At 42.3% G+C, this 24,734-nt stretch overlaps 1 protein-coding gene across 4 annotated transcripts in view; it reads right to left on the bottom strand.

Annotated features, from left to right (window-relative positions):
- Positions 1 to 24,734, bottom strand: part of RBM47 (RNA binding motif protein 47) — a 76,136-nt gene that overhangs the window by 18,650 nt on the left and 32,752 nt on the right. Inside the window, exon 1 of one of the 4 annotated variants that reach the window (XM_059844947.1) lies at positions 23,099 to 23,245. The exons of 2 other annotated variants lie outside the window; for them this stretch is intronic. Coding sequence is in view for 1 of the 2 variants with exons in the window: in XM_059844944.1 (XP_059700927.1) it covers positions 8,462 to 8,508 (47 nt within the window). In the remaining variant the exon portion in view is untranslated. Of the gene's footprint in view, positions 1 to 8,461; positions 8,658 to 23,098; positions 23,246 to 24,734 lie in introns of those variants that run through there. One more of the 4 variants, XM_059844944.1, reaches the window with a different exon arrangement.

Here is a 24,734-nt window from a genome sequence, read left to right as displayed (position 1 = left end):
GGCTCAACGTGTTCCCTCCCCCTCAGGTCACTGAGACGAAAATCAACATAAAGCAAACCACAGTTGGGATGTGAATGTTCGCTGCTAAAAGTACATTAAACTCAAAGCATTTGGCTTAGTCGGTGGCTGGGGTTTTGTCCTTTTTTTTTTTTTTTTTTTTTTTTCCCTTTGTGCACTGACATTTGACCCTTTTTATAATATGCACCTTGCACCGCTGAAACCCAGTTAGTTATTAATTAAACTGAGGTACCAATGGCTGACTTGCACATATCACCATTTTAACTGCCTGGCACTGCGGTGCGCTGAGGAGTGGGGGCTGGCAGGCAGTGTCTCTCCCGTGAAATTCTGTCATATCGGCAGAAAGGAGCTGCAAAGTGCAGCAATTTGTACCTGACCTCTGATCTAAGGAGCTTGTACAGACCTTTGAACGTTGGGTTGGAGAATTGAGAAACAAGGTTTACAAGTACAAGGAAGAGATTTTCATCACTTGTTACCCGTGCCCAGTGTTAATATTATAAATTAAAAAAAATGTTTAACCAAGGCAGGAAATCTCTCAGAGGGCAGCTCTCCTGTGCTGGGTTAATTCAAGACAATTTAAGTCTACTGAAACTACAGCTCACTTGGAAATATCTATGGTTTTGAAATGGAATTTCTGTTCACTCCAGAAAAGGAGTGGGGTTTGAGACACATATAATTTGAAATTCACCTTTTGCTGACCTTAAGTGAGATTATTTCTCTTTTAATTAGAAGCTGAAGAAAGAAGACAAGGATCATTTGATTCAATAATTTTTTTCAGCGAAGACTGGAGGTGAAATGCAGAACTGAATGGAAATCATTAAAAAGAGTAGCAAAATGGTGACTCCTTTGTTAACTTTATTTTAATGCAACATATTATCTAACCTGGATTATAAAGTGCAAAGCTATATGAGAAACCTATGGAAAAGTAATGAGACCAACAACATTACAACAAGCTCTTGACAGACAGTCATGTGGCCTTGACAAACACAAAGGGCACGTTTCGATGTTCTGTTGGATTAACCATGTCAATTGAATTAGAAACCTCTCTCAGCTCTTACACACACTGACAAGGTCTTTGGTGCAAAACCATCAGCTAACACCAACTGCAGACTGCATTGGGTGTGAAAGCCTTCAGAGATCAGCTGTGATAACACGACTGACAAAGATGTCCTTTCTACAACCTGGTCTGCCAGGCCATGGAGCACTGCAGGGGACAGCAGTAACATTTGCCATGACATCCCCCAGATGTTCTGAGCACAGGCTGTCATCCATGGCAAGCTTGAGTGTGCAAGGGGAGACGGGGTACTCACAGATGCATTTTGAATCATGGTTTCCATCCCACCTAGCTCAGGACCGGACGCCATTATGTACAGCTGCTGCATCTGGTCCACACGTAAATTGACATTTTTGTCATTGGTTTTAATTGAACCTCATTTCAACAACTGCATTTATTTTTTTTTCCTGCTTTAAGTTCAAACTTCACTACTGTTATCAGCACTGACCCCAATAAAACAATAAATTAATAATTAAATAAATAAGGGTGAACAGGTTAGCGTCATGTGTCCAATGTCACATACAAGTCTTACACATTTCACATGCTGCTTAAGTAGAATATGAATATCAAAGCTCACTTTCTTTAATGCTTTCAAATTTTCAGTATGCAGACTGAGCTATATAGATTAATTTGTATTAATAATACTTGCATATATACCCTGTTTACTTTAATCTTCCTAGCCATCTTCAATCTACAAACCCCAAATTCTGCACCAAAAACTGATAATCCACTTTTAAAGTTTGATTTTTAATGCTGATTTCTTGAAAAAGCAGAACAAAATGCCAGGCGGCACAGGCAATGGCAGAGACAGACTGATTGGAAACACAATGTCATGCAGTTGCAGTTGGCTACCTTTTGCTTCATTAATTTAAGACAGCAGAAAAGATATCTCAGAAACATGATTTTGTTTTCTTCTGTCTAAAATATCAGTGGTTTAGTGTTCATTGTTCTGACATTTGTTTTGGTATTTTCTATGCAAATTCTCTTAGATATTCACATATTGATCTCACAGCTCAGTCTTACAAGCAGTTGCTTAATTGTCAAACATCCCCTTAGGACCCTCTAAAGGAAGGCAAACCCCTGAACCCATACCCTGATGATGATGACATACTTTTGGTCTCAACTCCCTGATAAATGAAAACCAGATAAAAAGCCCTACAGAGCAAACAAGATTTCCCTTACCTCTCCACTCCTGCGATCGAAGTGCAACAGGTTAAGGGGACTCGCGCCTTTGCCCGAGCAACCTTTCTTCCTAATGGCAAGGGCTGTGCAACCTGGTTATAGAGTTTATGCATCTCTTTATTGGCCAGCGAGCGTTAGCCATTTAAATTCCTTGGGAGTCATTTGTTAAGGGCTCTTAGGCTGAGGCTAAGTGGGTGGGACGGGAGGGAGAGGGGATGTTAGTGCTGCCAGACGCGGCGAGCTCTCCAAAGTGGTTTGAAGATTAATAGAAAACTATCTGCAACGAAGGGATCTTTGGAGGGAGGGCTGGGTCCAACCTTCAGGGAAGCATAGGAACGAGAAACTGTAACATTTTCACAGGTAAAAAGAATTCGAAGAGAAAGATTTCATTCAAAATTCAAAACTTGGAAAAAAAGGAGTGAAACATGTACAAACAACTCCTTCCTAGCACAAGGCGTTGTGCAAATAGCTTGGGTTACTCACAACAGATAAGATAAGAAAAGGGCATATTTTGCTTGACTGCAAGAGGCTTTTTCAGTGAAAAATTTCTTTTTCTTTATGTGTGTCTGGCAAAATTATTTCAGGCTGCGCTGAGTCAATTTACCTTTGGTTGTAGGAAAAACAAAGGGTCTGCAGCTCCTGGAGTGAGAAGCAGATTTACTGAACATGTCGGCGGCGGGACGGTAGGAATAACTCAGCCTGTGCCGTGTACCCGACATGCACTGTGTCAGCAGTAAACACGGAAACTCCAGTGTGTTTGCTCAAAAGGAAAAAAAGCACCTGGTGCAGAAGTAAAGGCATAGGGGTGGTAAAACATGATTCATGACAGTAGAAATGGTCTGTACATAACAACGGAGCATTAGGCCCTGGGAGCACTTAGGCAAAGCAAACAACACACCTTCTCGAGCAGCCAAGAGGAGGAACTGCTCCGAAACACTCTCTGGATGATAGATTTGCCCAGTTGGCAAGCAGCGTGCACAGCCAGACAGCGGGAGAAGAGGGAGCAGGGCATACCTTGGGAGATGGCTCATTTCTGGGAAAGGAGACAGCCTGAAGAAGGTGAAAAGCAAACAGCATATTGCAGTGGAAAAACAACTACAGTTTTCAGTCCTTTCCCAGGTGTTTTTTACAGGCATAACCATTCCTTTCTTCTTTCTCTCCTTTTTTACTGTTTTTTCCTTCCCCAAAAAGAAAGCTTGATCCAAACCTCCATCCTAAGCACACAAGCAGTAACCTCAGGGCATCCACAAGTGCAAGGAAAAGTGTCTTAAGCTGTCAGTGACAAATCAGAAATGCAAGTATATTCTGCAGAGTCACTTTGTTTGAGATGGCCCTACATAATAATTTATTCTTGTCCTTTGAGTCCTTTAGTCTGGGCATGTAAAACTTAAGAAATAACCTTATATTGCCAAATCAGAGGCTGGTCAATAGGGAAGAGGGGTAAGGGAGTCAGTTGGTGTAGAGATAAGCACTCTAATATTAGAAGGCTCCAAGTTTGAGAGAAAAATGTGGAGGGTGGCAAAGACTGGCAAAAGAAGCATCCTTGTGGTGGTTTCTGAAAGCAAACAGGAAGGAGACCTATTCTACTTACACTGCAAACCAATGGGTGATTACAATCACTCTGTTCTGGATTTTTATTCTTGTTTATCCTCTGTGCTGGGCTGTGGTGTGTTGGGCACTGTACAAACACACCTGGAGCCTGGATCCTGGTCCCAGAGTGCTGGCAGCCCAAGTCTACTGTGCAAGACTTTCATCTTCAGAATTCATCCCTGCAAATGTTAAACTGTAAGAGCTGCAGAGAAGCAGGTACTGCCCTGCGGGCAGGGAAGATGCAGCATGGAAATTTAAATAGTAGGGAAGCTGCAGCATGGAAATTCCAAAACTATGGAAAAAATTAGTATCAGAACTGGGGAAAAATCTAGGTGATTCCGCAAAAATAAGATCCATGCCTCAATCCCACTGATCTCTATAAGAAAGTGAATATAAAAAATCAGCAGTTATGGATTTGCAAAACTCCAACAAATTAATTAATTTTTAAAATTCAGTATATTTCTCTTACTTCATATTTTTCTGTTGGAAAACAAACCAAACTTAAAGCTAAAAATATTGTAAAGTGCATCCTATCAGCTACAATTGTGTGTGTACTTGAATGCCTAGAGAAGAGTCCTCTGAAGTAAGTGAAAAAGCACTGATGCTAGTGAGCTGATGGGCTCATTTTTAGAAGGCTATTCAAATGCTGTGTCAATTAGGATCAGGTAGGGAGGCCTCTCGAACCCATGGCTTTCATTTCATATGTTCAGTTTCAGCTGCATCCTGTTGTTAGTTTTCAAGTTATTTTTCCATTATTGTTTAAAGCAAGGATCATCAACAGATCATCTGTGGCTGGGTATTCTGAGGTGTTACCATTCCCAGTGGCAGGGAATATATTAAAAATATATTTTTAAATATATTTTTAATATATTTAAAAATACATTAGTTTTTTCCTGCAGACGGTGCTTTTATAAGAAACTTCAGAAATTAGGGCAGAATTCTGCAGTGTGTCTCCCAGCTTTCCCTGACATTAGACACCTGGTTTCCTTTGACTTCAAAACCACTGTGTTCATAATGATTGCACAACTCTTTATATACCCCTTTATGATGGCACGTTAGGAAGAGTGGAAAAGTGTTAAGGGCAGAGCCATGCAAAGAGCAGGGAGAATGGATTGTATATACACCACATGTTCCTCTCTTCATACAGCATCCATTGCTCTGGGCCAATATAAGCACTTCTTTCCTAATGGACAGCTGACTACAATGAATAAAACCCACCCACTGTTACAGTAATAACATATATATTTAGTTGTTTTGTCATTTTAATTATCGACAGTGAATTGGGGGCTAAATCCTCAGAGATGTGAAAGGGAAAAGTACAGACCAGTCCATGCCCATGTTTCCCTCAAACCTTCCATTGCCTTTTATTCTTTCCTGTAGTAGGATTACAGGTGGAAGGTTTTTCCTAAATAATTATTCTCCTGAACACAGCCATAGAAAAGGCTGGAAATGTAAAGGAGAAAAGTGATGTTGGAATATGGTAACACCTGTGAATGGGGACCTTCTCCCTGATGCAGAAAAGACTTCCAACGAGTTGGTGTGCTCCCCTTAGCTGTCTCTCTTCTACAAGTAGACACAACTGGCCTTTACAGAGGGAGTGCACCGGGCTCCTCAGTGTGATGTTGTCTAATGAAGCATTGGATCTGCTTCTGAGATTTTTAGAAAGATCAAACCCAAATGCTTTGGGAGAGCCAGAGGCTGAGCACAGGCTCATCATTTTATTGGCAGGATGTCATTGTCCAGATAAGAGTGAGTATTTTTGATGATTATAGTAGTAAAAGGTTTTTCAGGAGATATTTCATGATGGAAACTTAGCATTATGTGACAGTGCAGACACGTGAGCAAGTGAACTGAGAAGAGAGAGTAAGGAGTGAGCAATGGGTTGGCCTTTATGATTTTATTTGCTCTTCAAAAACTACTGAGAGACTGCAGTAGAAAGAGAAGGGACTGTACCGAGTAAAGTATTTCACTGAAAGGACACATGACTCTAAGGGTGACCCACAAGGTCTCTACTCTCAGTCTCAGAAAGTCTTGATCACTATATTCACACATAAACCTAGTACCAGTCACAATACAGCTTCAAAAATTGGGATCTCATAATGCAATAAACAGCATTCTTTTTTCCTTTTCGATCCTTTCCTTCTCTTTTTAACAAAGCCACTCTGTATTTGGTGAAACAGATTCCCACATGTTTATAGAACAATTTTATTGCCTATTTGAATGTTTAAATGGACAACACCACTTTATTTAAATTAATAACATGTTATTTTACACGTGTTCTTTTACAATGTGAGTTAATAGAGCAGATTTTGTCATTTCCTGACTTCCCTAAGCTATTGGAGACCAAAACCTGGGGAGATCCTTCATAGAACACAAAGTCTGTAACAAACACAGCTTTCCAAGTTCTCTCACACCCAAGCTTCTTCTGTGCATAACCTATGTCAATGTTTTGATCTCTACCTTACAACATCACAGAGAATTACCTTTTTAAAGATGGACTCCCCATCTGCTCTGCCAGCCCCATGCCTTTTCCCTCCATGGAGATGACAAAGTCACAGACCTGAAGGTGGAGTACCAACAGGGGGAAATTTGGCCAAGGACACCTTTGGTTTTCCCATTTTGTTTTTTAGTCTTAGGCTTTTCTAGTTCATGGGCAGTACGATTTGCTCTGATAACGTTTATGGTCACTAGGCAAAGGTTTTGTTCTATTTTTAGCAAAAATCCATTTTATTGTCATTCTGCAATGAAAGTCAGCACAGAGGATCACTGTAACAGTCAAGCTCAGTTTCCCCATGTAGAATTTTGTGCTTTCATTTAAACTTGAAAGCAGGCTTTAGGTTCCAAAATGTCAGACAGATACTGAATAAACCCATGGAGTGTAATAGCTTTTTAATTAGCACACAAAACAGAAGGAAACCAGCAAAACACAATGTAGGGTTTTTTGTTTTTATATAGCCACAGCCATTACATTTCTGTGGCATGCTTGCTTTCCATTAAAATAAATACAGGGTGGGTTCTGGATAGACATATCTACAAGGGAGGTTAATACAATAATTGCCTTTCAGTCCTAGGGTAAATAAAACACTCCATAGGAAAAAGGTTTTGCCCTTGCTAGCCTGATGTGGCTGCACCAGACCACTCTCCACACCACAGCTTCCCCAACAGGCTAAACTGCTGCTGTCTGCACAGGGTCCCTCTCCATCCTTACTGCAGCCTCTGCAGGTGCTGCCACAGGCTTCTGTGCAGCTGCACTGTGCACCCACCCACACCACCTGAGCACCTGTGCTGGCAGAGGGGTAAAAGAGGGTGGGACCTGTCCCTCTGCCAGCATTGCTGGCTTAATGCATTTATCAAGTCACCAGCATTGAGCAAATTCATGGGAAAACAGGGGAAGTGTTTCTTTTAAAACCTGCTGAATGAAGTTTCAGAGCACAGCTCCTCCTCTGAAGAGGCCAATGAGATTCCACAGTGAGGCAAATGACAGCCTTTCTGTGATGCCAAGGAGCTCACTGAATCATTGAGGGAGACCAGAGGGTAGAACAGCAAATTGCAACTATTTATAAGTCTGTATGCAGCTGGTGAGTTTTAGCAGTGTAGCTATTGAGGGGCTGAAGGTCCTGGAGGAACCAAGGAAGGAGGGGCAGCACAGTAGTGTGAGCTCAATGGGTCCCCAAAAAGTCCCCAATGGCCACCTCCTGTGGCTAGCAGAGATAGCCAACCAGCCCAAGCCAACCATGTACCAACCAATTTTGACACTTAAAAGGTTCCTGGCAAACAACATTCTTGCTGGTTCCTTGCAGGGCCTTTCTGCAAAGGAAACCACAGGGTTATGTGATACATGTCCACAAGAAGGAGAATAAAGGCCTCCAAACATTTACTGTATATTTACAGGAGCTTTCAGAATCAGGGTATGAAAATTAGTGTGGTGAGCACACACAGTCTCTTCTAGTAATTGCTCTGCTTTTTTACAGCTCACAGTAGAATATAAGGATACTAAGGGAAAAACTCTTCCTCCAGCCAACAGACATCTTCTTTGGTCAGGGCATAAGCTTTTCTATTTTCATTCTAAATGAATGAAAATAAAAAACTTCTATTTTCAATCTTATTGAAAATGAAACAATAAGCATCACATGGAAATTGTGTGTAAAAAGAGGTTATCCAATAAGGAAACTGACAGAGTTTCCTTTAGGAAGGCAAATTTATTTTTCTGCTTCCCAGTAACATAAAGGAAAAGTTTAGATTACAGGAGACTGAATGATCTGCTGGGGAATTTTAAATATCCATTAACTTCAGCATCTCTAATATTGTATTTTATTACATGTCCACCACTTCAATTTTTTAGAAAACTGATTTACTGTCAGGATTAGAAAAAGCAGCTTTTGAAGATGTTGGCAGAGTCTGAGCTGGCATGCACAGCAAAGGCACCAATACCAGAGAAGTCTGCCTTCAGCAGGCTGTGATGGGGCCTCACAAGCAAGGAATTTGCTGTGCCTCAGTCACCCATCAGTGGTGGGTGCTGCCATGTGGCAGGAGTGGGGTCACATCTCTTGGCCCATGGCAGGGCAGATTTGTCCATGTGGTCCAGCACAGATTTATCCACGCTGTCACATGCCTTACCTGAGCTCAGCCCAGCACTCTGGCTCCTCCTCTGCCAAGCTCTGCATCCTGTCTGCTCCTCTCCTCTGCTGACCTCCCTAGGGCAGGCAGGGCTGGGGCTGCAAACCTGCCTCCAGCTGAGCTTTCTTCTCTGCAGCCAGCATTGTACCAGAACCAAGCTGCAGGCATGCTGTTCCTGAGCCACTCTTTTGGGGTGACTTGAGCTATGTTGCCAGTCTAAGGTGTGCTTCTGCAGTGCAGGAAAGAGGGTGGATTTGCCTGTTATTCCACCAAATGTCATCCACAGCACAGGCAAGTGCTGGAGCTACATCTATCCCCAGCCAGCTGCTTGGCACACAAACAGAAGTGCAACATAAGCAACTCTTGACAGAAACTTTGCAACCTTGTGGTAAAAGCACTCACCTTAAAGAAACATGCTTAAATAGTAAAAGGGCACTTTCACCTCTGCAGCTGCACCTGGGCCAGGGCCCACTGCTGGTGTGGGACCCTCAGGCATCATCCCCCTGACTGCCAGAGCTGCCCAGGTCACCTGTGGGGTAGAGCCAGTCTAATAAAACTGGAAAGTGCTCAAAGGTTGTGTTAATGGGCAGCTCTCAATAACCACAGTGAGGTCATTTTTTTCACAGAACTGCACTTCTGCTATAAAATGCTTCTTTCTCAAAGAAAAATCTCAGAGTGCTGGTGACATACCTCAACAGATATCTGGCAAGATAAACCAGGCAAAGTGTCTGGGTTTTCGAGGACTATAATAGCTGAAATAGCTAGGAATGAAAAGAATGGTCTGAAGGGCAGTAATTATTAAAACCACTAGCTAAATTGCTCTTTCCCTTTCTTGGCAAAGAAAATATCTCTACAATGACCCAGGATCTGCTACTCTTGAGCCATTGATAACACCTAAGCAGGAGTTATGTCTCATTCAGGAAGAACCTAAGTCCCACACTTCCTATCTCCAAGAGAAGGTTTGTATTTTCAAGAGGACGTTTCCCAACTGGCAGTAACTAAATCCTTAAGTTCAGGCTTGAAAGCTACATGAAATGGTCCTAAGACAGGGAGATATTTTTACTTTGGTTAAAGGAGGGACAGGAGCCACAAAATGAGATGCTCTGAGCAGTATCTGCACTCTCAGCCCTGCTGTGTTTCTCAGATTTCTTCTCTTCTGCAGGATGGATGCAGACACTTGGACTGCCCAAGCTAGGCCCTGTGGTCGAGGCCACCTTGTTTTGGGGGGGAAGGAGAAGGGTTTATCTAAAGGCTGTCTGCTGTGCTGTCTTTGGGTTCAGGGAAGACAGCACAGCAGACAACCTTTTAGATGAAGCCTTCTCCTTCCCTCCCAGCATGTTTTATTTGTTAGCAGAGATATAACACATGTGATGAACTGTTCTGCTGTGGGGCAGAAGTAATGCTCACCATGTACCTGAGATATGAGCTGTTTGCAAGGATGCATCTGCAATTAAGCAGGAAATTGCAGTTTGTCACTGTGTTAAAAGAGTGACAAAATGCAGTTAGTATGCAGAGATACTCCATTTCTTCGGAAAAAAATCAAAAATCTTCTCAGGAACTTTAAAAGGTCAGTGACTTTGCCTTTCCTAAAAATAAGTAAGATAAACTCACTCCTAAAGGAAGAACAATTAATTGGTGGGAATACATATAGGTTACATCTTCAAAGTACCCATTTCACCATATATCCAGAGAAGGAACTGCAACAGTCCCTATGCAAGCTAAAATGGTTGAAATGTGACCTTTGTATAGCTGTGTGCTGTCCTCAGAGAACCAAAGGAGGTAGGCAGAGACTTATGCAGGAGGACATTGTCCCTCCTGCTGCCTCACCAGTGAGTATTCCGTAAGATTAGCACAGAATGTCTGAATGTGAATATGTAATCTATTGCTATCTAGCACATTGATTAATGTGGCAACCACCGGGTTGTCATCTGTCCAAATACTTAGACTTTCATGTCACCTCTGAGGTCTGAATTTTCTATCTGTAGGAGAAAGTATTTGTTCTGTTTACATTTAGGGGTGTATATGAAGAGGTGGTTGAAATTTTGTTGGAGTATTATTTGAATGAAACCAATACACTCTTGGTGCCACATCATCATGCTTGACATGAACTGTGTCATATCAGGACTTTAATTTGACTTCTTGTATGCTTCATGGTATGAAACCGGTGGTATGAAAAGAGAGCACATTCCAGAAAAAGCATATAAAGCTGTCAGGTGGTGAGGTTTGCCTTTGAAAAGTGAAGAAAAATTATTTTCTGAAGATGTACCACAAGACCAATGAAGGTCTTGTGGTACATCTTCAGAAGGTTATTCTAAGGCTTTAAACTGTTTTTCTTTGGAAACTCTCAATTCTTTGGGGAACAGTTATTGCTAGAAATGAAATCTAAGAAGATTAAAATTGCCTTGATGATGCCAACAAAAGAAAAGTAATTTTTTTATGTAGTTACTGAGCTGTATCATTTCAGAGAGGAAAAAATGTAGTATTTTGTCTTTGTATATTTACTCCAAAAAAGATCATTTTATACACTTGAAAAGGTTACTTTTGGTCTGTAATTGATCACCTTAGAACATGAAACATAACACTAAAAGAGCTTTTGGGGAGCACAGCACAGGGGGTGCGGTACATGCTGTGGCACCGGTGACCTGGAAGAACAGGAGCCTCCACAATGCCTGCCTGTTTCTAACAGGGATGCTCAGTCATGCTCAGAGCACAGCTTCACAACTTTCCTATCTAAAGCATAAGACAGTCTCTTGCATTTAGTAGCTAAGAAGACAGATTTCTGAAACAAGATTTTCCATAACCACCTCCTCAATGGACATTGTGTTTTAGGGCATCTATACTTCCCAAGAGAGTGAAACAGGTCTCTCACTGTCCAGGCTCCCTTTGACACAGCCTGGACCCCTTCTAAATACCACAGGAAATATAACCATGACCACAATACTGCCATGGGTTATGGTGACTAACCTACAGGTCGTTCCTCAGCTGGCTGCCAGAAGAGGTTCATGCCCAGCTAAGCTGTCACACAGCTGGTGCCTCTGTCAACGGGTGTCCCCAGCACCAGGCCATCCACTGCTTCAAGACCTCAGCCAGGGACTTTGGAGGTCACAGAGAAGCAGCAGGACAGACCTTGTGCTTTCAGATGCTCTTTTACTGAAACTATCAACGAAACCTAAATCATTACAACCCCTAACAATGACTGGAACTGATTAAAGGGCATTTTACAAAAGGTTCCTCCCTGGGTACACCGTGATCATGTTTCGCCGGGAGCAGCCAGCTTCTCTGCTACTTCAGCTGGCCAAAGGTTAGCGCGTCAATACGAACAAAGTCCAGCAGTAGTTCGTGGCTAAAAGGCTAAAGCCACGCTGGCTTATGGCAGGTGCTCTAGCAGTAAAGCTGCTGTGACACTGAAAACATACACATGGAAACGACTGCAAAATTTGGAAGAGGAGAGAGTGCATTTCGGCACAGAAGACAAACAACGTTTGCAGCTGTAACTGCACAAACGGGCAATAATAGACTCGTTGTCTTTGCCTGAGTTAATTTCCCTGTTTGCACATCCTAACACTTGCATGCTCTTCCTGGTTTTGCTGAATGTGTGGTGCTCCCATCCTGGTTTCCTAAAAATGGTCCCATACTCCGCCCCTGCAGGGCCTACAAACGTGACATGCCTTCCAATCTTTTGTCTCCACGTTCCCACTTGTGGATCTCTGCACCAGGTGCAGTCAAACCACTCATGGGTGGAGAGAGGTCTCAGGGAGTTCGTGCAGCCTTGGGAAAGCCAGGACTAGCTCTGAGATTACATTTATATGAAGCTGAGGGAGAAGCAGTCAGAGCTGAGCTTTTCCCCAACGCTGTTTGGGGAAGCAGTGGCCAGCAGGGCTGTACAAGGTGCAGGTGATGGCACCCATGGCCCTCAGCAGCCACACAGCCTGCAGGACAGGGGAGAGGCTGGGAGGATGGGAATTACTGGGAACCTGGACTAAAACTGGAATTGCTCAGTAATCCTACAGTGGTATTGTAGAGAAGCAGACTCAATAAGTTGTGTTAGTCATTGACCAGACTGCTATAATAATTTTAAATCCTCTAGTCCTTGTCTGTCAAATACACACTGAGATAAGTAGGAACTAAGCATGCTCAAGAGCCTTTGAAGACTGTATGGGTGCCTAGATACTGGGCTTGGGAGGTCTGACTTCAATTACTCATGTCTTAAAACAGCAACATATAAAAAACCAGTTCTGTCTCACAAACACAAACTCGAATCACTCACATATTGCCCGGGTCACAGAAACTTTATTGAAAAAAAGCACACAGTAACATTCTAACCCTGAGTAAAAAGCAATTTTCTGAGATTATGCTGTACTTTATTTCATTAGGCATAATTTTTAAATTAACCTAGCCTTAAAGAAACACATTCTGGAAGAGCTGACCTTATCATGAAACAAGGAAGAAACACCAAGGACAGGTAGAAATCTGAAGAGCAGAGGGTATCTTCTGATAAGGAGGTATAAGGGAACAATCCCATTGCTTGTCTGCCTGTTGGTTTGGAAACCTCTGACAGCTAATGTACTGCACGCTACTGTGCCCTTATTTCAGCAAGGGGAAAACACAGTTTATTTATTATCCCATTACAGGGCTTTGTTCCTGATGTCCTTACACTCAAAAGCAGCAAAAGCACCAAAACAACACACTGTTTAATATCAAACAGTGCTCTTGTTTCTCATCAGAACAGGGAAGTCAATGCTTCCTCAGCTGCACAGCCAGAATGAATATAATTACATGTTTAGACTGGGATTATCAAAGAAAACAAGGAACAGTGTGAAAGCAGAGCAAATTTATGATAGCAGCAAAACCTGTTAGGAGTTTCTCTAAGTGCCTGTCCAGCTATGAACTTGACAATGTTTTATAAAACTCAGTGTCAGTTCTTAGCTCAGAAAAGGGAACCAACAACTGCAGATGTGGCATGGGGAAAAAGGAATATGTTGCATTTCAGAGCAGAGTGGTATACAAGAGCCCCAACTTTTGTAGCTGGGATAGAGGTTACTGCTGGCATCTCACAACTCAGATAGATTCTCTGCCCTGCTTTGCAGCAGTTCTTTCTCTTGGTTTGGCCCATAAATTACATTCTGGACATGAAAGTTCAATTGAAACTTAGTTCTTAAAAGGACGTTTTGGTTCTAATCATGTATGCTCTGCACCAAAACTGTGTTTTGCTTAAAAAAAATTCTCAACAGGTCATAACATAAGCACATCACCTGGACTTTAGCTTTCATATCTTGAGGAGGAGCTGCAGAAACTCCCTTCTGAACAAGGATCACTTTTACTCCTAGGAGGAGATTCCTGGTAAAGGAAGGACTTGCCCACTGCCTGTGCTGCGCCTCCATTTGATCTGTGAGACAGCAAGGCATGGTACACATGTCCTGTCCAGTCCCAGCCAATGAACCCCTCTCCTCTCTTCTAGGCCCTATTTTAGAGAGAATCAGCTTATTCTTCCTGACCAAAATTGAAATGTGGCTGCAGGGACAGACAATGGATCAGTGCCAGGAATGGCTGCTGGGCTGATGCAGCAGAATCTTCTAAGAGGATTGTTGCACTCCCAGGTGACCCTGTGTGACCCTATGCTCTGGTCAAATGCACATTTTCAGTTTCATGACACCCCTAGGCTATACTTCAGGAGCTGACAGCAAAGAAAAAGCATATGAGAAATTATAATTATGCCTTAGATCTAGGAGGGTCATCACATGTACTAGAGAAGACATGGGATACCTGTTATATGGATGAGCCAGCCTGCTCCAGTGAGGTTAGCAGGCCACCCCCAGGTTCTGACACAAATAATACATTGATAGTAATTTAAATTAATAAACTGTCTGCTACCTACTTTTATTTTCCTTAAGCATAGTTAGTAAATATAAGTGAAAACTGTTGGTTACAAAAGTTACTCTAAACAAAAACAATATCTAGCAGGCAAAATAAATTTGGAAGTCTGAGATGCAAGCTGCACATGTTTGGTGTCATACCTCCAAATGACTTTGTGTGATTCTACTGAAACCTGCCAGGAAAAACCTAACCTTGGGGTCAGGTGAGGCAAAATTTATTTTCCTTCTGGTTTCTCAGAAGTGGAGCAGTTGTATGAAATGTGGGCCTATAACTAAAAGGTTATTTAATTTATAAATGTGCAGAAACTTGCAGCTTGCATTGGACCAATTAGAGGATGCTGCAAACGTTTCTATGTCTGCCCCTCTCTCACAGGCATTTGCAGTGCAAATGGTCAAAAAAACCCCACACAAATGGAAATGGCATCTTCTCCTGGGAAGAGACAGGCAAGCAGAAGGGAGAGAGGCACATCATGGCACAGCCTGCTGCTGACAGCCTTAAGTCACCAAACAGGAATGAAATACTGTGCCGTTGCACCCAACTTGCACAGAAAGCATCCCACTGCTAGCAGGTGAATGGGAAAGTCGTATTTCACAACCAGATTTCAGCAAGGAGGTCATGCTTTGAAGATGAGAGGCTGTGCAAAAGAACCAGGCTATTTTTAAAAGTCAAGCCCAACGCTTGGAGAAACCCTTTTAAAAGGTAGCCGCCAGCACAGCTGTGTTTATGGGTCTGCTCAGCCAGCGAGCTGGCTCGTAGGACTGGAGTGCAAGCAATGATTCAACATCATGACCCAAGCAAGAAACTGGAACACTCCAGAAACAATTTTGGCAAGGGCCCATTTAATGAGTCAGAGTGTCCTGTTATCTGATGGCATGCTTTTACATGGGGGCAGCTATTTTAATTGCTGTATAATAATCTGAGAGGCTGCAAAGGGTTGAACGCTTCCCCCTTCCGTACCTGCCCAGTCAACATCCATCATGGTTGTGCATTGTGCCCTCCTCAGCAAAGCAAAACTGCTCTTTCTCCACTGGACCTATCTGGTCGTGGGCCAGGGTATGGAGTCACCCTGCACATGCCCTCTGGACAGCTGGGACTGTGACCCGGGCTGCAGCTCTCCTGTCCTTTCCTGTGAACTTTGCTTGCTTTTATGGTTGGGGAAGGGGTCCCATCTTCCTGGTATTTGTGTCTGTTCTTTTTCACATGAGCAGCAAGAAGAATAAATGAGAAATAGAGCACGTTCAGGAATCAGAAATAAATCCTATTTGAAAGTGGAAGAGATGAATCAGATGGGTACATTTGTTCTGGTGATGGTTTTCATAAAAAACCACCTCCCAGCCTCTTTACTCAGTTCCACATTTATTTTCCAAAAAGCCCCCAGCAAAACCCAAATATTTGATCCTTTTGATCTGTTACTGGTAGAGCTGACAGGAGACTTATAGACACTATGAATCAACTATATGACTAAAAACTGCCAGTGCCAGGTATTTTTATAAGCAAACAGGAAAATCTATTGCATGTAAGAAAACCACCAATGTAATATGCTAATCAAAAAGCTGCCCTCACAGCTAAAAATATTTCATTTGTAAAGTTGCTTAATTAAAAAAATAGTGTTTTTTTTTCTTTTTTGATCAGGTGAAAGTTAAATCTGGAATGGTCAAATGCCAGTTGCTGTACTATGTGCAATTGCTTTTCTGTCAGAAATTGCCATAATCTCTAATACCAAAACTCCACCTGCAGATATAGGAATATTGAATATTAACTGCCTTCCAGAGTCAAGGTGAACAGAAGGATTAAAGAGGGGGAGCAGAGGGCCTTGCTTGCTCATCTGTTTGTCAGGTCCTTGCTTATTGCCTCCTCACACAAACTCGCAGATCTTACTTGCTAACAGCTTGAAGGACACAAACCAGAGATGTTTCCAGTGCCTGCTCTCTTGACACAGGAACTAATCTACATAAGTAATTTAAATAATTTCAAGTCTGGAAAACCTGAGTTTAAACAAAACAGCAAAATCCCTGGAACTGGATTGGACAAGCAAGGAAAAAAAAAAAAGAAAAAATAAAGAAGCCACAGATCCTCTCTCCCATAGCCTGGCATGTGACAACTCAATTCCAGAAAATTTACTTCCTTAAAATCCTGCAAAAAATCTGACCTCTTGAAAAGAACCCTCCTGCTCCTTTCCCCCTCCCCCCCCGCCCTTTTTGTGTAATGTACCTTTATGGTATATTCAAGAACAAAACAATCAGGCCTCAAAGTTCAGCACCATTATAAAATTAAGTGCCAGTTAATAACTTGCCAAGGAGAGCAATCATGGACTCTGGACACAAAGTCTAGTGGGGTCACTGGAGTGTCCTACATACCCAGGGCTAATGGAGATCTGCACCATGAAGTTCTGTTACGTGGTGCTAGCACAGACTCCCTTCACTTCATCAGGTAGGAGTTTAGGAAGGCTGCTCATCACCATAAGGGAAGAGAGGGAAGAATTCATGAAAGCATGAGTTTACCAGTTTTGCTATTGTCCATCAGAAATTCTGAAATTTGACTAAGAATGATTATTATGCATGTTTTTGAAATAATTCCTTCTTGACCTGTTTTTAACCTAGTTCTTTAATTTAGCACAAAACAAAGCTCTAATAGACTCCTGATGCAACAAAATATCTAAGCAAGTGCAAACAGCTTAAATTTCATCACATGAACAAAATTATGCTGTGTCTAAAACCACACATTTGCTGTTGGGGGTGGATCCTCTCTGCATCTCCCAAAATGTAGCTAGAAGTCTCAGTAAACTTCCTACCACTGTGTTTAATGAACAGAAGAGTTTCACTGTCTTTTCACACTGCCCTAAAGACACTCCCCAGTAATTCAACAATTCCTTTATTGAAACTTCCTTGTTTAAATGCAAATGAAGAGCAGAGCTGAGCCTACAGTGTTGAATGAACATAAATTGAAATGCCTTAACCGGATCTAATTTTCATGCCTTCTCTCTTTTCTTCTGTCAGGAGAATGTGTCATCATAAAGTTTAAAAGAAATCTCACTATGTATCCTCTTTCTATTTAGAGAGGGCTGCTCACCTTTCCATTTGCCATCTTTAAGATGAACTAAAAAAACCCACATTCTTCATGGAAACATGTCCTTTACACCTGTGCAGGAAGCAGCCACTTTGAAAAACGCTCAGTTGCAGACATGTACATTATTCCAGTTAGTGAAAGTCATAGCATTTGTATCCAAAATCAACACTAACTTCCCATTTACATCAAAATATTCTGCGACACAAAAGGCAGTACTCCTAGAGTCAAAAGCTTAGCATATAGAACAGTACCATATTCAACAGCTGTGCATGACTCTAGCTTTAAAGTGGGCTGTTATTATGGTGGTAGTACAGAATTACAGTGGTGGCTTTCACTCTGGCTGGTCAGAAAGAAATTTTTGTGCTGTGCAGTTGCTCCTCATTGGAGCAACTACACAGCACAAAATGGATCAGGAATGTCATTGCTGACTTTTGTTCAGGGTGAAACCCCATCAGGGCTTTGAGGAAGAGGACTGTAGCCTGTTGAGCCTGTCAAAATAGATTTGCACTGGATGTACTGAACATTCTCTTTATCTCTAGATTGTGAAAAGGAGGAGCCTGTTGCCTGTTGTCAAGAAGACAGGCTTGTATATTGCTCCTCAGCATTCTAGTCCTGGATTTCCAGCCAAATGACACCTTTCTGCTATGGGGTGTGATACATCCCTGAAACAGGCAGCTCTTCTGAAGTCCAGGTTGCTGTTCACCAGCCCATCTTACTGCCCCCTCACTCCCTTCTCCCATTCTCCCTGCTTGTTTCTGTGACATTGCTCCCTTCCATGGAATTTTTCTCAATGTTGTTCTGATACACCAGGTGTCCAGAGCCCTTTTCCTGCCTTTCAGCCTTCTCTCAGCCAAAGGCAGCAGGGTTCCCCCATGCCCACCACCATATCAAGTCCTCTCCACAGAGATCTCTGGGATCAGTGGTGCTCATTTGGATAGATGTACTTGATCATCTCCCACTCTCCCCTCTGATATTGGTTTTGCAGGCACTGTGGTATGATAATGACAGCATTACTCAATTTCAAACAGTGTCCCCTCTGCTGAGAGATTCCCACCTGACTGCTGACACAGAGCTAAGCTTTGTACTTCTGTACTGATTGACAAGAAATTGTAATAAAAATATTGAGTAGATGAAAATATAGGAATTTATAGAATGGGATGCACATGGGCACATCCTATGAATTTTTTGGTACTACAGCCTGTTCTTCCCTGGCAATCCATTCAGAGCTATCCTTGATGTTATGTCCATATAACGACCCAGGCATGCATTGCCCTTTCAGATTTACTCATGAGCACAGTCCCTTCAGTATGTGGGATGTAATTGCAATGTAGGTCCCCAGGATAAAGTTAACAGGTATAAACCTGCCACCTGATAGAGGAGGGTTTGCAGAATCAAAATTTAATCTATTATTCCAATTGATTAATACCAATGGAGCAAGTAATCCTGTTGAATTCATCCTGAAGATGGCTATCCACAAATTTTCTATTGTCAAGTCCTTAGTTTCAGATTTATAAAGTTGTCTGCCCATAGAGAGCTAATTACAGGTGTGGTTTGATCATTTCTGGGAACCATTCAAGGAAGAGCTTTGTGATAGAGTGGCTGTGACTTGGAGAAGCATGAACAAAAGTGCCATAAACGAGGGTGGCAAAAGCTGTTTCTGTGAATTACAGAATGTTTACATAGCAATGTTCCTTTTAAAGTATCCCAAATTTTTCAGGTGAAAGTATTCTGCTCAGTAAAGCTCAGTATGATCCCAACCAACAGTTTGTTTAAAGGCTGTTGTGGGGGCTGTTTCCAGTTGCAGTAATAGAGACTTCCCAGAGGAAAGAAGATAAGAGCAAGAGGTGCAATTTTTCTGGAGGCCATTAAAAACTACAGTGCTGCTAAAGTACCACAGAATTTTGTCTGATAATATCTTCGCAGGAGGTAGGAAAGACTGGAATAATGACTGTTTTCTGCAGTTCTTCAAGAGGGATGAGAAGTTGGTAGAGGCTGACTCTTCACTCAAAAACCAAAAAGATTTGGTTTGAACAATGCATTTTCATTTGCAATCCAAATACTTATTAGATGCAAGAGATACAATCTGATGACCTCCCAAAGTTGTTTCTTTCAAAACACAAAGGTTCAATGGCACTAGGGCACTTTTGCTCAGTCTTTTTGCTTTTCACCCTTACAGCCTGAGAGTTGCAGGGAGTCAGAATACTGGGCTATGAGATGTAAGCCTTGGTTTAGTTCAGCCATTAAAAAACATCTATGTACAATTATTTGTTATTACTTCTACTTCTGCCTTCTAATGTGCAAGCAAATGGTGTTTGATACTGACAGTTGTTTAATGCTGGAATTAAAAGGAAACATTGTGGCCCAGAACCAGGGAGGGGCAGGCAGAGCTGCCATTCATCTGGATAGATATGCTTAATCATCAACTCTATACTGCACTCTGATCTGTGAAACATCTGACTTTGGAGGAAATAAAAGTTCTGAAAATTATTACAGGAAGCAAAAATTGCATAAAGAAATATCACTGAAAGCACACATTGCAAAGAAGGAAAAACTACATCAAGATATAAGCACTCATTCCTCTTTGGCACCATTGGGAACCACATATACACGCATGCAGCACAAAATAATTTTTGTAATTAAAATAATTAAAGCTACTTCATTTTATGGAAATTGTATTTCATATTCAGCTGCAACTCATAGGTTAACTTTGTGTTATTTTGGCAAAATTGAAAAGCTGGGGTTTTAATGCATCACTAGTACTTCTGCTCAGCTAGAAATGTGCAAAGGTAAGTTTGCTTGTCTCTAATCACTGTCTTTTAATGTTTGCATTTTACCTGATAATTTCATTCACTGCAACAGAAAGAGAAAAGTCAGCTTATTCTCTCAAAATATGCTTCTTCAATTGGCTCTGAAAAAATAAATAGCTTCCCTCAGAAAACTCTTACTCCTATAAAAGAAAGTGTCCCCCCAGCAAGATTTACACTTCTGCCTTAAGGAAATAAACTACTGAAATGCCAGTGTTTTAAATTGCTGCCAAAGTGACACAAAGAGGTTTTTTCTGGTCATGTGGGTCGTGTACAAGTAGACTTCTATAGAAAAGATTGTCCAATATTTAGAAAGAAAAGCCAGTAGCTTTTCTTTATAGAAGGAATGAGTCTTCTGCCAGAGACTGCAGAGCTCTTGCTCTTCAGCCCCAAGCCCAAAGCACCTGCAGTGGCCATCATCAGCTGCCATGTGCCTGTCGGGGGTAAAAAAGTAACTACAAAGTTCTCATTTGGGGTAGGCTCTTAAACAAGGAGGTCCAGCACAGCAAGACACAAGTAACCCAACAGATCCAGGCGATATCTTTGTAAGGGGGAATCTCACCAGTGGTGTGATAGCTGCTACACAAACAAGTACAGTAAGCAAATGTAAACCCCTGGAACAAGTGCTTGAGTGCAGGAGGTCACGGATAACAGTGCCTGGATGCTCCTCTTGGCACCCTCCCAGTGGCAGCCCTGTCACTCATCCACAGAGAGCAGGCACTGAGGCTATCCCAGCCTTGGAAGGGGCACTGCTGCACACCTTGTGGGGCCCTGCCAAGCATGGGCAAGCTGGGAAATCCTGATACCTTCCGGGGAGGAGACAGCAGAGTTTTGCAATGCCCATGCTGCAATCCTGGTTGCATGGGGGTTTTTGTTAGGCAGGGTTTCTTTTTTTGCCATTCAAATATCTGGCCCTTACATTGGGAGCATCACTCCCAAAGTATCTGAAGAGATCATTTCCACTTAATATACCCCTTTACCATGGTAATTTCTGGTTCAAATATAACTTAGAAATTTAAAATAGCAGCATTTTTTGAACTTAGTGAGATCCAGGACATTTTATTTCATATAGGTTTAGCATTAATGCCTGTGTCACAGGAACTGCCTTCAAGGGTGAAGAGAGAGTTGTTTTTAACTAGCAACTCTATAACTAGCCCAGTCTAAACACTAGTCTCAGTCTTTTTTGCCTTGTATATCCAGAAAATTTTTTGCAGACCAGATTGTCCTCGTGCTCCCTGTGCAGCCCTGCTCCTTTCAGTCTATGTACACAGGTTCAACCAACCGAAACTTGGTAAACAGCTGTGCTGAAAATCAAGAACAGGGGATGAAACCGGTTTGCTTCATTGATATGTTACTATTTACTGAAACAATTTAAATTGTTCACAATTTACGGATTGTCATGGCTCCCTTATCCTGAAAGATGTCTCAAACAAGACTTAAAGACTGAACAGATTTTGTCTGTGAGCTGTCAGATAAGATTTCACCACTTTTTTTTTTTTTTTTTTTTTTTTTTTTTTTTTTTTGTTACTGCAAAAGAAGCTTTTACATCAGTCCAAATTTACTGGTAAATACTGTTCCTGGGAGGAGAGGGCAAGAATCCCACAACACTGTGACACAGATGAAAATCACAGGTTTTAATCATAGTCATGCTTTATGTCTACAAATTCACCAACAGACTGAAACTATGATGCAGCCTTTACCAAAATTTTTATTGAATCATATTTCAGTCCATTAAAGCAGCCTTTTGTGGGAATCCGGTTGCTTTTTTCTCCAGCAACCTTTCCTTGCACTTTTCTCTAGGAGTTTTAGTACTGCTCAGAGTTGGAGCCACACTTAGACTACTTTTAATAAAGTAAATATGTTGCCACACTCTACTACAACTTTACACCACAGAGCATGTACTGAGCATAAATTTCATGTAGTGTGCAAGCACAGTTAGCAAACACATCAAGAAAATCTCTGTCACATCAGGAAGGATCTAAACATGAAGCAAGCACAGCCAGGGCCAGACACTGATAAACTGGAAGCAACAGGTTATTTTTTTAAAAAAACTCTTGCATTTTGTTTAGCACACAAAACATACTGATGATAAATCATGAGTACAGAAAACATGTAATTCACTTCACACTGAGCCCTCTTCAGGATTATTTTACAGCTGCCTGGGGTGTAAAAAGTAATTTCTGAGGAGTCATGATATGTACTCTTATAAAGACACATCCAGATCAGCAAAGCACACATGGAGGATGGCTCCTGCATGAATGAGTCAGTTTCCACTGCCTGGCAGAAACTTTCAGTCACTGAGCAAAATTAGAACAATTATTCTAATCCATTCGTCTAAACCTCTCTGGGTGGCATATGCATACTAGGAACTTAAGTCCTGGCATTTTTTCTGTGTCTAGTGTCCATGTTCCATGTTCCAAGGAACATGGAAATAATCTTGAAAAAATTAGTCACTTTGCCTATTTTTGCAAAGCTTGGTCAAAAATCAGCAAGTGTTTTTCAGCATGAGTCACAACCCACATCCCTGTTGAAATAATTGGATTACATATTTTCATTAAAATCCCTGACTATAATTCCTACTCTTCAGTTAGAAGATGAGCAGAAGTCAGGTTTGAGTTTTATTAATGACAGTGACATTTTTGAATGCAATTATGCACTAATTTTGTTTATTTGAAGACACAACAAAATCCAAACAACTAGCTAATCAAGCATGAGTTAATCAACCCATGCTCCCAACGACACCGTTCAGCCAACTACAGTTGAAAAAAGCAAACTGCAAAATAACAAGGCTAACTCCTCTGACTACTTCCAGGGAGCATTGGCAAACCCCACAACCCAGCACCATTGCCCTTCTGCCTTTCAAGGCTGGGAAAATGAAAGTGGAAAACGGTACCTGGGGAGAAGCTGCTGAGTTCCCGTGGGCACTGCTACCGCTGGGCTCTCGCTGCCTGCCTGCCTGCCTGCCTGGGCAGCCCTGTGCTCCCAGCACCTCGCCTGCCCGCTGGTCAATGTTTTACCAGGCTGTGAGCAGCCCGTGTCCCACCCTCCTGGCAAACATCTGTGCGAGAAGGCAGTGCCGGGGCAGAGCCAGTGCTGGAAAGGTCGCTCCTCTCCTACCTGCCCTGTTCTCCACAGGGAAAACAAAGCACTCAAGAAAGCGAAAACTTGCTAAGAGGGAGATCTAGGGAAAGCATGTCATGAAGGGTGAAAAAAAAAGTACATAAGTGGTGCTATTAATAGATAATTTGTGGCAGGTAAGTCATGATAACCTTTCTCTGTATTGTTCTAATGTTGCAGGCAAGCCTAGGCGTGCCTTGCTGAGGGCTGAGTAAATGCTTAATTTGTGGGAGTACATAAATTTCCAAGTAAATCTTTTGCAAAAGAGAGCACTCAGACAAATGACAGCTAAAACTCCAACATTATAACAAAAAGACCAGAACTGCATAATGAAATAATCCAAAGGGAGCCTAAACACAATGACAGGGGAAAGAAATGACCAAAGCAATCTGCAGCACCTCGTTCTACTCCTGTGTCTTGGCTTTTCAGGAGTGCCTCAGAGTTAAAGCTCCACCTGCGCTAAACAGAGGTTTCCTGTTCTCAGAAAGTTAACAATTACAAGCAGAGGGCAGATGAAATGGGCTGGCAACGAAGCACAGTGCTGATAAGGTGACACTGCTGCTCCCTCAGGAGGAAAGGGTAGCTGCTGAACTTGGGAAGCACCCAGAGGCTGGGACTCAACATGGAATGGCTGCTTCCAACATGGGAGACATTTTCTGGACCTGGTACACAGATGCTTGCTCCTGGAGGAACAATGGGAAAATCTAGGCTATCATGTATGTTCGGGTTTTGTGATATTGCCTTGTCTGTCATGAGATTTTAATCCTGGTTTGGGGAAGAGCAATTAATTTCATCTCATTTGGATCCCCAGCCTAAACAGTATGTATTTTAAAGCACATGTTTAAGGAGAAAATCTACACCACAGCTTCTCCAGCTAGTCAGATTAGCTGCTAAAACCTGCCACATGGTGCAACAGTGATCGCTGTAATGGGGTCCATGTGATGGGGTTGCTGTTGATCTGGATCTTGTACAGCCTTGCAAAGGTTTGGGGATGTCCATACCCTGTGATGCTGGGCTGAGGGACACCATCTGGGTCCAGACAGGTTGGAGAGGCACTCTCTGCCTGCTCGGTACGCTGCTGTGTGTATATTCACAGGTGGCCAGCAGCACAGCTCCGTCCAGCTCAACAGCTTGCACACACACGTGACACTGTTGCTTCAGCAGTGGGTTGTGGCTTGACCCAAGCAGATGTGTCACTGAAATCAGGAGTGCCTTCCCTGAGCCAGGACTGCCCAGGGCACACCTGCAGGGGCTGATGCATGGCCACTTGCTGCAGTAACACTAGCCCTGTGGCTACATCCTATTCCAGTTGCCCAGTGTACCCAGCGCACAAAAGTCTGCTCAGCTCTCCAAGGTCCATTTGCTCTGTGTGTTTTCAGGTGTGTTGCTCCCTCCTGCATTCACCTACCTCC

The sequence above is a fragment of the Haemorhous mexicanus genome, chromosome 4 (genome assembly GCF_027477595.1).
Source record: "Haemorhous mexicanus isolate bHaeMex1 chromosome 4, bHaeMex1.pri, whole genome shotgun sequence".
Lineage (NCBI taxonomy): Eukaryota > Metazoa > Chordata > Aves > Passeriformes > Fringillidae > Haemorhous > Haemorhous mexicanus.
The sequence above is the reverse complement of the archived record's forward strand: the minus strand, read 5'-3'. Positions and strand labels throughout refer to the sequence as shown.